This window comes from Diceros bicornis, chromosome 3, assembly GCF_020826845.1.
Source record: "Diceros bicornis minor isolate mBicDic1 chromosome 3, mDicBic1.mat.cur, whole genome shotgun sequence".
Classification (NCBI taxonomy): domain Eukaryota; kingdom Metazoa; phylum Chordata; class Mammalia; order Perissodactyla; family Rhinocerotidae; genus Diceros; species Diceros bicornis.
The window spans coordinates 56,533,092-56,549,685 of NC_080742.1; the positions used below are offsets into that span (position 1 = coordinate 56,533,092).

The following is a 16,594-nucleotide window of genomic DNA, read 5'->3' on the forward strand; positions in this document are numbered from 1 at the left end:
CCACAATGTTTTCAAGGTTCATCCATGTTGTAGCATGTAGCAGTACTTCATTCCTTTTTATGGCTGAAAAATATCCATACAAATGGATATACCACAATTTGTCTGTTCATCTATTGACGGACATTTGAGTTATTTCTACCTTTTGCTAATCATGAATAATGCTGCTGTAAATATTCTCGTACAAGTTTCTGTGGATCCCAGATATTTTTGACATGCCTCTTTGCTCCTTCAGCTCATGACTAGAACAACTTCCAAGAAACACTCAATAAAAAGGAATAACATATTCTTTAAGAAGAAAAGGATGTTCTTTTTTGTCGTTTTGTTTTTAGTTTGCTACATGATTTTATTGAAAATGTTTAGCATAGTACTGGAGGATCATTGTATTCCATACAGACACCACAGTACCACTATTTCTGGATATTGTCAGCATATAATATAGTCTAATATGAATACCTGTAAGTTGGTTGATATAAGTTTGGGTTCAATGACTTCTGCATGTTCATATTTCCCTGACTCCTTTATTTGACTAGATAGAGGTTGAGTCTTTCTACATTCAACAGAGTTATTCAAAGTAACCAGAAAATGTGGTTGGTCTCATGGCTTCTGGATCAGCGAGGAGCCAGAGATGGGCAAGCAGTGGGATCAGCTGCTTATGCAGGATCTTTATCAACTGGGCTGAATTACAACCCTCAAATTGCCTTAAAAATTCGGCTGCTTAGTATGGCCAAATCCAGCCTCATTAATTCACAAGGGTGTATAAAACACTTTTTAAAACACAAAAGTCATGTTAAGTAATGACAGAATAACAAATTCTCAAGCCAGGGAAAGACAATGCAGACTTTTAAATCATGTTTTCTATCTGAGGATCATTATTTTATTTTTTTTCCCCAGGTTCAAAGTTTATTGTACAAATTGAGGCTCACATGATGAGTCGACATTACTTTCTCCAGGCAAGGGAACTTAGCTGAAGTACAGTTTAGAATCCATTTATGTTGCTTTCACAGCTGGAGTTTTTTTAGACCTTAACTTGAAGTATACAAGCATCAAACCAATGCAATTACATTATATGATTGTGGCCTCAAAGTATCATAAGAAAAAAGGTAAAATTTACCTATCACAAGAAGGCAAAATAACAGACATTTCTCATTCAAGGCAAGTCCCATTAAAAACAAGCAAACAGTCCTTTATCCCTATACATTGTCTCCTAAAACCATAAAGATATGTTCCAAGGTTTAAAACAGAGATCTGATGCTTTAGTATTCATCATTCTAGATTTTACTGAGTTCTAAAGTCAAAATAATTTTTAAAATCCAGAGTAAAATGTTTGAAATAATAATATTCTGGAGGCATAGAGGGCCATGGCTAAACAAGTAAGAGTCATTTGCTGCTGTCTGCTCTTTGGATTGTCTCAGCCAAAACCACTGAAATATCAATAACTGGAATCTTAGAGCAGTGTTTCATCTTGTCCTCTTGGGGAATGGTGTTTGTGTCATCGACAGCTTCGGAGGCAGCATTATAAATTCCGGAAATAGCTGGCCCAGAGAAGATTTCATGAGTAAAAATGGCGTAAACTTTAGTGGCTCTGGCATAGAGCAGCTTGACTGCAGCACAGTATTTTGTGCTGCATGTATCGGTCACGTCGTCCACGAGGATGGCCACCTGATCTTCAACATCTCCAACCGGAATCATCCTATTCACCCCCATGGCTCTCCTTCTCTCTCAATGAAGCAAGGCAAACTCCACTTTCAGTCTGTCCGTAAATGATGTAGCCTCCTGCTTCGGGGGAAACAATGACACAGCTCCTTCAGTCTGCAACATTCTCTTGGTTCTGCATGTAAGTCACCCACAGGGATATCGAAGAAGCCCTGGATCTGAGCAGCATGCAGATCCAGGTGAATGATGTGATCTGCCCCAGCTACTGTAAACAGACTGGCTACAAATTTTTCAGAAACTGGAGCATGACTCTTGTCCTTTTTATCTTGTCGGGAGCATGAAAAACATGGGAGTACTGTCTTCACTCTGGAGGACCATGTGGCTTTGCCCTGTTGATCATAATAAGTTCTGTCAAGCTGTCAATTTTTCCACAGCCACTCTGAATAATATAGACAGCTTGGCCTCTCACACTTTCAACAATCTCTATGCTGATCTAGTTGCTGAACTTCTTAGTGACCACCTTGCCCAGCTCCAGCCCCAGTCTATCCATCACTTTCTGGGACAGGTCCTGGTGTGAGCGGCCACAGAACAGCACCATATTGGGCATGGCTGGGGCTTGGTGGAGCCAGAGGATGCTCAAGGTGGTGATGGTAGGAGCAGGAAAGAGCTACCCCTGATGATGGAAGAGGAGGAGGAAGAGGTGGGGTGCTGGCCTGGGGTAGTGAACCCAGCTCTGGAAGAGATATTCTTATTTCTGCCACATGTTGCTTCACCTCTTTCTCATTCATTCTCTTGCCACGTGAGCAAGGAAAAAGACTCTAACGTAAAAAAAAAAAAAATCACTCCACCAACATTTTAGTATAGACTATAAAATCACTACTCTTAGGAATTCTCGAAGTCAAGATGGCAGCGTAAGCAGACTCTGAACTCACCTCCTCCCGCGGACACAGCCAATTTACAACTACTCGTGGAAAAATTACCCCTGAGACAGAACTGAAAACTGGATGAGAGGAACTCCTGCAACAACGGACAATCCTAACTGAGGTGGAAGAGGCAGAGACTCCCTTCTGGAGAGGAAAAACGCCGCCTTCACAAGCTGCCAGCTTCACGGCCGCCCAGGTGCGGCTCACAGGTCCGCAGCCCTCTCTGGAGGCGCGGGGCCCTGAGCCGGGGAGCGCCCCCGCTGTGGGCATTTTGTGGACCCAGCACAATCGAGACCAGCGGCATAATATCTGACTTTGCCTGCTACTAAAGCAGTGGGGAGCACCCTCAGAAAACCCGGTTCACAAAGAAACTAAAACCGGCTCTTAAAGGGCCCGCGCGCAAACTCACCCGTTTCAGAAAGCAACCTAAAATCACCAGAAAGAAAGGTGTACAGTGCTGTGGTGAAAAGAGACTCATCTAATAGGCCCTGAGTGCATCTCGGTGAGGGGTGAGACCTCTCCAGGGACTGGGACATTGGCAGCGGCCATTGTTGTGGCCTGGTGTGGGTGTGCTGACACAGACGCCATTGGAGTTCTCCCTGAGGCCTGCTAGCCCAGGGTCTGTCCCACCCGCTAGAGCACCGATTTAATCCAGCTCAGCCAGGGCAGGCAGCCCACCCTAGAGACTGGCCCCACCCAACAACAAGCCCTCAGGCAACTTGTGGGCCTGCATAGATTGGTGACTGGATTCTCTGCAGCCTGGCAACTGAGCGGACTTTAGTGGGGCAGGGTGTGCACAAGGAGCGGGTAGAGAGTGTGGGGCGGTGGCGGAGTGTGTGGGGCTCCCGCCGTGGAGAGACTGGGTCCACTTGGGGAGGTCGGGGCGTGCACATGGGGCAGGACTGTGTTGACTGTGTGTGTGGACCTGTGGGCGGCAGGGCTTGTCAACTGCAGAAGACTTGTGCTTCCCAAAGACCCACATAGGGGGTTTGCCCCACCTTCCAAAGCCTGAAACAGTTGGGTGCTCCTGTGCCTGAGGCCAGCCCCACCCAGCTGCAATCCTCAGAGAGCTGACAAGAGACCTAATAGGCTAGAGGCTTACAGCAATTGTAAGGCCCTGAGCCTAACAACCTGCCACGCTGGGGGCCTACTCACTTAAAAGAAATACTGCAACACAAACGTGGTATTAGAACTTGCAGCCAACTGTGCTGGGGCTCCCCACACCTGATAAAGAGACCAAAGGGCCCACAACAACTACAAGCAGCTGAGCATTACAACAGCTGGCCAGGAGCATAACTTGGCCTCCCTGGGTGCCTACAGGGAGAGCAAACAGGCCACAACAGAAGGACACACATAGCCCACATAGGGGTCACCCCTGGAACATTGAGAACTGAGGGAAGCACACTGGAAGCCTCCGAAGGCATCACTTACATAAGGTCACCTATCCAAGAGCAGGAGACATAGCTGACATACCTAATACGTAGACACAAGCACAGGGAAAGAGGCAAAATGAGGAGGTAAAAGAAGACATTCCAAGTAAGGGAACAGGACAAAACCCCACACAAGGAACTAAGTGAAACAGAAATGAGCAACCTACCCAACAGAGAGTTCAAACTAAGAGTGTTAAGGATGCTCACTGATCTGGGGAGAAGAATACATGAACTCAGTGAGAATGTCAACAAAGAAATGGAAGATATAAAAAAGAACCAATCAGAAATGAAGAATACAATACTGGAAATGAAAAATTCATTAGAGGGACTCAAAAGCAGAGTAGAGGATACAGAAGAACGTATCTGTGAGCTGGACGAAAGACTAGAAGAAATTACCCAAGGTGAACAGGTAAAAGAGAAAAGAATTAAAAAGAGTGAGGACAGTCTAAGGGACCTCTGGGACAACATCAAGCGCACTAACATCCGTGTTATAGGTGTCCCGGAAGGAGCAGAGCAAGACAAGGGGGCAGAGAATCTATTTCAAGAAATAATAGATGAAAACTTCCCTAACCTAAGGAAGGAAACAGACATCCAGGTACAGGAAGCACAGAGAGCCCCAAACAAGATAAACCCAAAGAGGCCCACACCAAGACACATCATAATCAAAACGTCCAGAATTAAAGATAAAGAGAGAATCCTAAAAGCCGCAAGAGAATGTCAAGTTACATACAAAGGAAACCCCATAAGGCTATCAGCTGACTTCTCAGCAGAAACCTTACAGGCTAGAAGAGAATGGCACGATATATTTAAAGTGCTAAAAGGAAAAAACTTACAGCCAAGAATACTCTACCCAGCAAGGTTATCATTCAAAATGGAAGGAGAGATCAAAACTGTCCCAGACAAGCAAAAATTAAAGGAGTTTGTCACCAAGAAACCAGTGCTACAAGAAATGTTAAAGGGACTGATTTAAGGGGAAAAGAGAAGACCACAAATAGGAAAAATTATCTATTTCCATGATAAGAACATAATGGATACAAATGCACAAAAAAGAGGTTAGATATGATATCAAAAACATAAAAGGAGGGAGGAGGGGAGTTAAAGAGTACAGCTTTCAGACAGAGGCCAAACTAAAGTGACCATCAATTCTGTACAGAAGAAGAAAGGAACAGAGAAGGACTACTAAAACACTGAGAAAAAAAAAAAAAGTTAAAAAATGGCAGTAAGTACATACTTATCAATAGCTACTTTAAACGTCAATGGACTAAATGCTCCAATTAAACGGCATAGGGTGGCTGACTGGATAAAAAAACAATGCCCATATATATGCTGCATACAAGAGACACACTTCAGACCTAAAGACACTCACAAACTGAAAGTGAAGGGATGGAAAAAGATACTCCACGCAAATGGCAATGAAAAGAAAGCTGGGGTAGCAGTACTCATATCAGACAAAATAGACTTTAAAACAAAAACTGTAAAAAGAGACAAAGAAGGGCATTACATAATGATCAAGGGCACAATCCAACAAGAGGATATAACACTTGCAAATATCTACGCACCCAATGTAGGTGCACCTAAATATATAAAGCAATTATTAACAGACATAAAAACAGAAATAGACAGTAACACAATAATAGTAGGGGACTTGAACACTCCACTTACACCAACGGATAGATCATCCAAACAGAAGATCAATAGGGAAACATTGGCCTTAAACGACACACTAGAACAGATGGACCCGTAGATATATACAGAGCATTCCATCCAAAAACCGAAGAATACACGTTCTTTTCAAATGCACATGGAACATTCTCCAGGATTGATCACATATTAGGCCACAAAACAAGTCTCCATAAATTTAAGAAGATTGAAATAATACCAAGCATCTTTTCTGACCACAACGGTATGAAACTAGAAATCAACTATAGGAAGAAAATCAGAAAAGCCACAAATACGTGGAGATTAAACAAAATGCTACTGAACAACGACTGGGTTAACGAAGAAATCAAAGAAGAAATCAAAAAATACCTGGAGACAAATGAAAATGAAAATACGACATGCCAGAATTTATGGGATACAGCAAAAGCGGTTCTAAGAGGGAAGTTTATAGCGATACAGGCCTATCTCAACAAACAAGAAAAATCTCAAACAAACAATCTAACAATGCACCTAAAGGAACTGGAAAAAGAAGAACAAACAAAGCCCAAAATCAGTAGAAGAAGGGAAATAATAAAAATCAGAGCAGAAATTAATGAAATAGAGACCAAAAAAACAATAGAAAAAATTAATAAAACCAAGAGCTGGTTCTTTGAAAAGATCAACAAAATTGACAAACCTTTAGCTAGACTCACCAAGAAAAAAAGAGAGAAGGCACAAATAAGTAAAATCAGAAATGAAAGAGGAGAGGTTACAACAGACACCTCAGAAATACAAAAGATTATAAGAGAATACTATGAAAAGCTATATGCCAACCAACTCGACAATCTGGAAGAAATGGATAAATTCTTAGAATCATACAACCTTCCAAAACTGGATCAAGAAGAAGTAGAGAATTTGAATAGACCAATCACCAGTAAGGAGATCGAAACAGTAATCACAAACCTCCCCAAAAATAAAAGTCCAGGACCAGACGGCTTCCCTGGTGAATTCTACCAAGCATTCAAAGAAGACTTAATACCTGTCCTTCTCAAACTCTTCCAAAAAATTGAGGAGGGGGGGAAACTCCCTAACTCATTCTACGAAGCTGACATTACCCTGATACCAAAACCAGACAAGGACAACACAAAAAGAAGAAAATTACAGGCCAATATCACTGATGAACATCAATGCAAAAATCCTCAACAAAATACTAGCAAATCACATACAACAATACGTTAAAAAGATTATACACCATGATCAAGTGGGATTTATTCCAGGGATGCAGGGATGGTTTAACGTTCGCAAATCAATCAACGTGATACACCACATTAATAAAATGAAGAATAAAAATCACATGATCATCTCAATAGATGCAGAGAAAGCATTTGACAAGATACAGCATCCATTTATGATAAAAACTCTGAATAAAATGGGTATAGAAGGAAAGTACCTCAACATAATAAAGACCATATATGAGAAACCCACAGCTAATATCATCCTCAATGGTGAAAAACTGAAAGCTATCCCTCTAAGAACAGGAACCAGACAAGGATGCCCACTCTCACCACTCCTATTTAACATAGTACTGGAAGTCCTAGCCAGAGCAATCAGGCAAGAGATAGAAATAAAAGGGATCGAAATTGGAAAGGAAGAAGTGAAACTGTCACTATTTGCAGATGACATGATTTTATATACAGAAAACCCTAAAGAATCCACCAGAAAACTTTTAGAAGTAATAAACGAATATGGTAAAGTTGCAGGATACAAAACCAACATACAAAAATCAGTTGCATTTCTGTACACTAACAACGAAGTAGCAGAAAGAGAAATTAAGAATACCATCCCATTTACAATTGCAACAAAAAGAATAAAATACCTAGGAATAAACTTAACCAAAGAGGTGAAAGATCTGTACACCGAAAACTATAAAACATTTCTCAAAGAAATTGAAGAAGACACAAAGAAATGGAAAGATATTCCATGCTCTTGGATTGGAAGAATTAACATAGTTAAGATGTCCGTACTTCCTAAAGCCATCTATAGATTCAATGCAATCCCTATCAAAGTTCCAACAACATTTTTCACAGAAATAGAACAAAGAATCCTAAAATTTATATGGAACAACAAAAGACCCCGAATAGCTAAAGGAATCCTCAGAAAAAAGAACAAAGCTGGAGGTATCACACTCCCTGATTTCAAAATATACTACAAAGCTATAATAACCAAAACAGCATGGTACTGGCAAAAAACAGACACACAGATCAATGGAATAGAATCGAAAGCCCAGAAATAAACCCACACATCTACGGACAGCTAATGTTTGACAAAGGAGCCAAGAACATACAATGGGGAAAAGAAAGTCTCTTCAACAAACGGTGTTGGGAAAACTGGATAGCCACATGCAAAAAAATGAAAGTAGACCCTTACCTTACACCATACACAAAAATTAACTCCAAATGGATTAAAGACTTGAATGTAAGACCTGAAACTGTGAAACTTCTAGAAGAAAACGTAGGCAGTACGCTCTTCGACATCGGTCTTAGCAACATCTTTTCAAACACCATGTTTGACCGGGCAAGAGAAACAAACTAAAAAGCTTCTGCACAGCAAAGGAAACCATCAACAAAACGAAAAGACAACCTAACAATTGGGAGAAGATATTTGCAAACCATACTTCTGATAAGGGCTTAATCTCCAAAATATATAAAGAACTCATGCATCTCAACAACAAAAAAACTACCAACCCAATTAAAATATGGGTAAAAGACCTGAACAGACATTTCTCCAAAGAAGATATACAGATGGCCAACAGACACATGAAAAGATCTTCAAAATCACTAACTATCAGGGAAATGCAAATCAAAACTACAATGAGATATCACCTCACGCCCGTCAGAATGGCTATAATTAACAAGACAGGAAACAACATGTGTTGGAGAGGATGTGGAGAGAAGGGAACTCTCATACACTGCTGGTGGGAGTGCAAACTGGTGCAGCCACTATGGAAAACAGTATGGAGATTCCTCAGAAAATCAAGGATAGAACTACCATATGATCCAGCTATTCCACTGTTGGGTATTTACCCAAAGAACTTGAAAACACCAATTTGTAAAGGTACATGCACCCCCGTCTTCATTGCAGCGTTATTCACAATAGCCAAGACTTGGAAGCAACCTAAGTGCCCATCAAGGGACGAATGGATACAGAAGATGTGGTATATATACACAATGGAATACTACTCAGCCATAAGAAATGATGAAATCCAGCCATTTGTGACAACATGGATGGACATTGAGGGTATAATGCAAAGTGAAATAAGTCAGAGGGAGAAGGTCAAATACCGTATGATTTCCTTCATTAAGTAGTAGATAATAACAACAATAAACAAACACATAGGGACAGAGATTGGATTGGTGGTTACCAGAGGGGAAGGGGGGAGGGAGGAGGGTGAAAGGGATAAGTCAGTATGTGTGTGTGGTGATGGGTTGTAATTAGTATTTTGGTGGTGAACATGATGTAATCTATGCAGAAATAGAAGTATAATGATGTACACCTGAAATTTTTACAATGTTATAAACCAATGTTACTGCAATAAACAAAAAATTAAATAAATAAATAAATAAATAAAATAAAATCACTACTCTTAGAACTTTTTGAGATTTCTTGAGCCATTGTAATTTCCCAACATGTGTTACTTTGGCCACTCACTCCTTCCCTGTGATTAGCAGGAAAACCTTTAAAACAAAAATGGCCTGTGTGCTTTTGTGGCCCATGCACTAAGAATCCCTGAGTTCATTAGGCACATCCCTGTGCTACTCCTGCCAGAGAGGATGTAGACTGTGTTACAGGAAGTGTCACTCTGTTATACGATATGGTGGGGGTGCAATTCTGTGCCCAGCCAAGAACCTCATCGGAAAGCATCTCTTCTTGCCACAGAGACTAGAGCAACAAAGCAGAGAAAGTTTATTGAGGTTGAGAACAAGCACAAGACAAAGCACCAGATGGAGACAGCACTTCTTAGCCAAGCAAAAAGATGAAGCCACTCCCAGAAAAGCAAAAATAGAATGACCTCAGCATTTTGCAACACATATTGGAGGAAACAAGCCTCTGTAGAAATGAATTGATGAAAATCAGAGTAAACACGAACTTTTTGCAAACAATCACAAAAGTCGAGCCAGAGGCCTTGATACGAGGGTACCATCTACTGGGACTAATCCCAGTAGAATGAGAACAACATGGGACAAATGGAAGAGGGGTGATAGAGTCTTATACAGAAGGCTTGATCTGAACAGGATTATTCCCGTGGTTTATTGGCTGAGAGTTCTGTATTTGTTAACATGCTTTCAGCAGCAAAACAACAATAAAATAGAAAATCCAACCCAAATTAGCTTAAATTATAAGGAAATGCGTTGGTCCACTAAACTGGAAGACCAAACATGGGGTATCTCTACCTCCATTTCTTTGACCTCCTCCAAGTCCTGGCTTCATCATGAGACTGGCAAGGAGATAGCTACAGCAGGTTCCAGCCTCACATCCATACACCACAAAGCTCTAAGAAGAATATAGCTCTTCCTGTGCATCTCTCAGGAGTGAATAAACTTTTCCCAGAATCCTGCAGAAAATGTCCCAAAATTGAGTCACATGCCCACTTCTGACTAAATCACTGCAAATGGGTTGAGATTACCATTATTGCCTTCAACAGTTCAGACCCTGGCCTGGAGCTATAGACAATTCCCCCACAGCATGACTGCTCCCCAATGGTGGAGGGGTATGATGGATGTTGAAGAGATACCATAAAGCCCACCATGGTTTCCCAATAATTCCTTAGTTGAGGAACTAGAAATGATGCTGGACCCCCACATATAGCCTTAAGAGTCTGAAGCTTATCTTTGTGTTAGTTAGGACTTTTGGGTTGCAAGTAACAGAAACACAAGTCAATTAGCTAAATGGAACAATTAGCTAATTTGGGTTGGGTTTTCTATTTTGTTGTTGTTTTGCTGCTTGGTTCTTTGCATCCAAGAAAATGTTAAACTTCCCACCTGAGGGACTATCCAGGGATGCAGCTGGGCCGTGATTGGAACAGGACCGTGAGTGCTGCCAGGACTCTCCCTCCATCACTCACCTCTGTTCCTCTTTGCACATTGATGTCATTCTTTCCCACTCAGGCTGGCTTTTTTCACATAGCAGGAAACTTGGATGCTGACAGCAACCAAGATTTATATCTCACAGCTTCAGCCACTGTAGAGAAACTGAATTCAAGTTCTCTCTGGTCTCAAGTCAAAAATCTTTGGAAAAGCCTTCATTGGCTGAGCTTGAGTTAGATGCGATTCCCTGGACAAATCAACGGAAGCCAGGGGTTGGGAGTCGCCCTGTACTAACACGGGAACTTCTGTTCTAACTGCATAGATGGATGAAGAGGCAGTTGCAAGAAAAGGGGTCCTGGGAGGACAATTCTAAGTGTCCACTACAATAGCTATGCTCAGTTGTATAATAAACTACATAGAGTTCTCATTCCAAGGGGAGGGCTCCTTCATTTGCAAAAATATTTCTTAAAAAGAACCCCACCAGGTATTATTATCGATAATAAACAGACTCTGACAATTGCAGTCAAGATTGGCAAAGCAAAAGAAAAGTGCCTTCTTTCTCACTGGATGAGGGACATTCTTGGCTTGGTTCAAGCACAGGAAAGAAGGAGAGAATCAGAAAGACTGGTTATTTTCCATAATCCTGGGAATTGAAGACTTTGTCTCCCATTAAAAAAGATGGCAGTTGTGAAGTGGAGCAGGAGTTCATGAAAAAGGAAGAAGAGAATACCCAGGAGCTGTGCCAGGTGAACAAGCAGGGCTTACATCTCAGAAGGCAACAGGGCTATGGGTTTCTCTCTTGGTTGGAGTTCTCCCAAAAGCAGATCCTGAATATGATTTGTGTACAAGTACTTTTGGAGTACTTGGAGTACACAAGTGAGGGTGTAGAGAAGTATGCTACAGCGTCTGACAGGATGTGTTAATAAGTGCATTGCTGCTATGGACAACTGGGGACCCTCCGCAAGACTGTGTAGAACACAAGCCAGAATTGCTGGGATTTTCATCCATCAACTCCCATCCGCATCAGTTGAGAGTCACTCCTGGGGGCATTAATTCCCCAGCACTTCCAAGCACAGTATGCTCAACAGGCCAGAGAAAACCTTTAAAAAGAAAGAATCATATGCCTGAGCTAGGAGGTCATTGGCGTGATATGGAAACTGTCCACCCAAGACACAGGTGACCTACAGAGTGGGCCAAGAGGTTATTGCAGGAGGCACTGACAGCATCCACTATAGTCCCCAGAACCCACTCCACAGGCAGACCCCTCAACTTCCACATCTTCAGCCATAATCTCTCCTCTCAGATGTTCCTGGTGTCCATTTTAACTAGATTTCATCTGGATTCAATCAGCAATGGGGGAAGAGTGGCCTCCCCACAGTGTGCATTGGGCCAGCCCTCAGCAGTGGTTTGAGACCCAACACGTCCTGAGTACCTACTGCAGGCCAGGTTCTGTATACATATCATCTTACAGTAATGCTCAAAACAGCCCTATGAGGGGCCAGCCCAGTGGCGTAGTAGTTAATTTTGGCATGCTCTGCTTTGGCAGCCCGGGGTTTACGGGTTCGAATCCAGGCACAGACCTACACACTGCCCATCAAGTCATGCTGTGGCAGCGTCCCACATACAAAATAAAGTAAGATTGGCACAGATGTTAGCTCAGGGACAATCTTCCTCAGCAAAAAAAAGGAAGACTGGCAATGGATGTTAGCTCAGGGCCAATCTTCCTCACCAAAAAAAAAACCAGCCCTATCATGTACACAATATCCCCCCAATTCTGCGTATATGTATATGTATATGTATATACATATGGAAACTGAGACCTGAGAGGGAGGTAATTTGCTCCATCTCAAACAGCTGGAAGTGACACAGCCGTGTCACCATGTGTGGTTAACTCCAAAACCTCACATCCTTTCCTCCTAACAAATGAAGAGAGGCCAGTGCCTCTTCACCTCTCAGGAAGAACATTCCCCTTAGATCAAGAAACCCAAGTTTAAAGAATTCCTGGGAACTTCAGAAAGCCCCAGCCCTCCTGGAGCCTACGGTGAAATAAACCTGATTGTCTGCTAGGATATCTTTCATTAATATTGAAATTGTCCCTGAACCCTGCCTACATATAAACCACTCCTTATTATACATCCACTGAACACAAAGCCCTTCTCATCTCAGGCTGGCTACTTTGCTGCTTTGAGTTTATATGAGGAGGGATTGATGTGGAATAAGCCACAGGGCAGAAACCTACACGTTACCTCCCTCCAGGGGGACACTTTCCAGGGCTGGGGATTACAGGAATTCAGTACCTGTTAAGTGGAGAGACTTTGCGTACAGGAGGAGCAAGTTTTAAAGCGTCCAGATGACATATGTGGCAGTGTTTTCCCGTCTGGGGAGCATGTTGCATAAAAGGAGTGGATAATTTTAGCCAGTTCACTTGCATATGATTTCCCCAGTGAGTCTCTGGAGAAGACTCCTCCTTCCCTCTCCAGGGCAACATGCATTGGGATTATTCTTTCACCTCCTGGAAGATATTGAATCCCACAAAAAGTCCCTTGCCCACCCAAGAAGCTCTTAGCAACTATCACCTTGCTTTCATGTTACACACCTAGACAATAATTCCATTGATTTATAGGCACTTATTGGGTGTCTACACTACTCCCAGTCCTGTGAAAGGATATCAATATGAGCAAGGTCTAGTTGCCCTCAAAGAACCTCAAGTGTTGGAGGATTTGCATTTTTTTGCTGAGTATTAAATTAGACAACAAATGTGCAGATGCTGGCATTGTGCCTGGCACATACAGGTACAAAGTCAATGTTGGTTTCCTTTTCCTTCCCTTAATATTCTTCAAAACACCTTTATGGGAATTGTCTCATTGATTTCTCAGAGCCTCTTCGAATCCATTTTGGAATGAGACAGAATAAAAGCACATAAATAAGTACAGGAATCCTGTGAGTAGAAAGAGGCAGGCATTATTAGCCTCATCTGTACTTGAGGAAATTGCAACCAATTAGGCCACAGAGCAACACAGGGGTGAAGGGCACAGCTGTGGAGCCTGAATTCTGACTGTGCCACATCCCAGCCTAGACCTTGGGCATTCTTAACACTCTGCCTCAGTTTCTTCATCTGTAAAAGGGGATGTGATGGTTAGTTTTATGTGTCAACCAGAGTAGGCTACAGTGGCCAGTTATTAAATCTAACACTAATCTAGGTGTTGCTGTGAAGGAGGATGAAAGAAAGATTAAGCAGATATGGCATAGTGTTGATAATTGTTGAATCTGGGCAATGGAGATTCTAACTTTGTGAATGTTTGAATGTTTTCATAATAAAACGATTTTTATAAAGGCTTGATGGAAAAGGAAATATAAAGGAATTGATAAAATTAATGCCAGATGATCTTTGGATTCATTTCATTCATGCAGCCTTTCCCAGGCGTCTGAGAACCAGCTGCTGAGGGCTTTGTTGGCCATATACCTCTGGACCAACTAAGGGCAGGAATTCCCTGCTAGCAAAGCTGTTGCAACTTTTGCTTTGGAAAATCCTGACTTGTCTTCAACATGCTCTGAATCTAGGCCCAAGACAGCCTCTAGCCTGGGCATATGGAGTCCTCTGCATGGTCTAATCTAGCTCACTAGGTCACTGTATTTTGCATTTGTGCCTGTATTGGTTAGGCTTAACCAAGTGGATTATATAAGATAGTTTATTTCTCACTCACACAAATGCCCATGTAGGTGGTCTAGGACTGGGACAGTAGCTCCGCAATTGCCAGGAACTACTTCTTATTACTCTGTAGTGTCCATCTCATAGTCTATCACTTCATTCACATGCCATTGGCCAGAATCTTGTGTATGATTCTTCCATGGCCCCACTTTGCTGAAAGAGAAGCTTAGAAATGTAATCTTCAGCTGGGCAACCATGTAAAGAGAGAGTGAAAAATGGGCGACAATCAGCAGTTTCCACTACCACGCCCAAGCAATAAAAGGTGTTTATTACCCTCTGGGCATATGTTTCTCCTGGGGACCACTTAGAAAGAGGTGGCAACAATCAGGTTTCCAGGGTCCCCTACAAAAATATTATCTTAATATCACTCCTATTGGCACTCTTTCTGCTGACATCAGAACGTGGGATGCATCCTTGCTCTCATCTCCATCAAGGAAGAGCTTGCTTGAGAATGGACATAACACAGAGGAGAGCAGAGCTAAGAGATGGAGAGACTGCATCCTGCTGATGTCATTAGAACCCCTAGATCTAGCCATGCCAGTAAGTGGAACGTTAAATTATGTGAAACAATAAATATCCCCTTTTTTTCCTTAAAAACAATAACAAAACACTAACTGCTTTGACCTTTGTCACTTAACACGCTACCTGCACAAGTGGAGGAGCCCTGAGGGGAGAGAGCTCCGTGAAGAGTGGAAGACGCAATGGCTCCAGGCGCTGCCGCTGGTCCCAGGGAAGGAGGGAGGGAACTCCAACCTGTGGAGCACCTACTGCACATCCAGCACTGTGGGGCGCTTTCATATCTCATATATTTCATATATATTATCTCATATATATATGTAATATAATATATATTTATCATATACATTATCTCTTAATTCTCATATAGGCCTGAAGTTTATGTCTTCATTCCCATTTTACAGAGAAGGGCCCTTGGAGTAACTTCTCCAAGGTCACACCACTGAGAAGTGACGAGCAGGTATTAAAGCAAGATCCACCCCATCCCTACACTTTCTTTAAATACCTTCCTGGGCCCTCCTCCTTTCTGGCTCCTGCTCCATCTAAGCCCCTCCTCCTGTCCTCTGCACCCTTTGGCTCCTGCTGCTGATTGTCAGCCTTTTTCAAGGTGCCAGGTGCCCAAAGGCAGATGACGCATCACTCCAAGTAGTACTGCTCTTGTAAGGAAAAGACGGTTCTTTGGAAATAAACTGGGAATGCATATCTCTAGGACACCTATGGGGAAGTGCAGCAGCTCAGACACAAGTGATTTCAATTGGTTTCTGGGGCAGAGGTGGGTAATTTTACTCAGGGTAACCCAACCACCACCATCCAGTCATGGCAGCTGAGTGACACAGCCAAGAGCTCCAAACCAGGTTCCAGTGATCTATGCACTGGTTCTAGCTCAGCCCCTGAGTCCCTTAGGCAAGTCAAGGCTCCTCTCTGGGCCCTGGTCTCGTCATCTATGAAGTGCAGGACTGGGTCTAGAGGTGCTGTAAGCTCCTTTCCAACTCATCACACCTTGGGTTCTGTGATCCAAGAGGCCACAAATCTCAGTGCAAGCTTGTGTCATCCTCTAGCAGCAGTCACTAGGCCAGCAGGAGGTGAGGCTTCATTGGGCGAGGTCCTCACCTCTTGGGAGTTCATCATTTATATTCCCAAATAGATGAAGGGCAGAATATAAGAAACTAGGTATATGTAGGGGCTCATTTGTGGTTCCCATCACTATGGAAAATTCCTTAAGCTTCTGCAATCTCCACCTGTGGTGATGTGAACACCCGATCTGGATCTAGGAGAAAACCTGGGTCAAATTGCCCCACTGAGCATACCACTTCTTCCCCAGCCTTTTCTCACCCTCTTGCTGGCACAGGCTGCCTCTTGCCTGACTCAATTTTCTCTACTAATTAAATATCACACTTCCAGCTACAATCACCTAGAGATGATCTCCAGGCAATTTACTAGTGGCAAAAATAAGGTCCTTCCCATTTCCTACTACCCTCATGAGACACTGACCATAAAGCTGGCTAAAACCAATGACAAATAACAGGGTTTCTACGAAGAAGTGTTAATAGAGGCCATGGCACAAGAAGCAGCAATTATGAGACAAAATGAAATACTTAAGAAGAAGTAAATAGACTCCTTCACAGAGAGCAGGGGAAGCAG

The 16,594-nt window shown here is 42.5% G+C and overlaps 1 protein-coding gene across 1 annotated transcript; it reads right to left on the reverse strand.

Moving 5' to 3' along the window:
- Positions 1-334: 334 nt before the first annotated feature.
- LOC131422102 (ribose-phosphate pyrophosphokinase 2-like) lies at positions 335-2,476 on the reverse strand. Its single transcript, XM_058569027.1, has one exon. The coding sequence runs from the start codon at positions 1,702-1,704 to the stop codon at positions 1,378-1,380; it is 327 nt and encodes a 108-aa protein (XP_058425010.1). The 5' UTR covers positions 1,705-2,476; the 3' UTR covers positions 335-1,377.
- Positions 2,477-16,594: the final 14,118 nt, after the last annotated feature.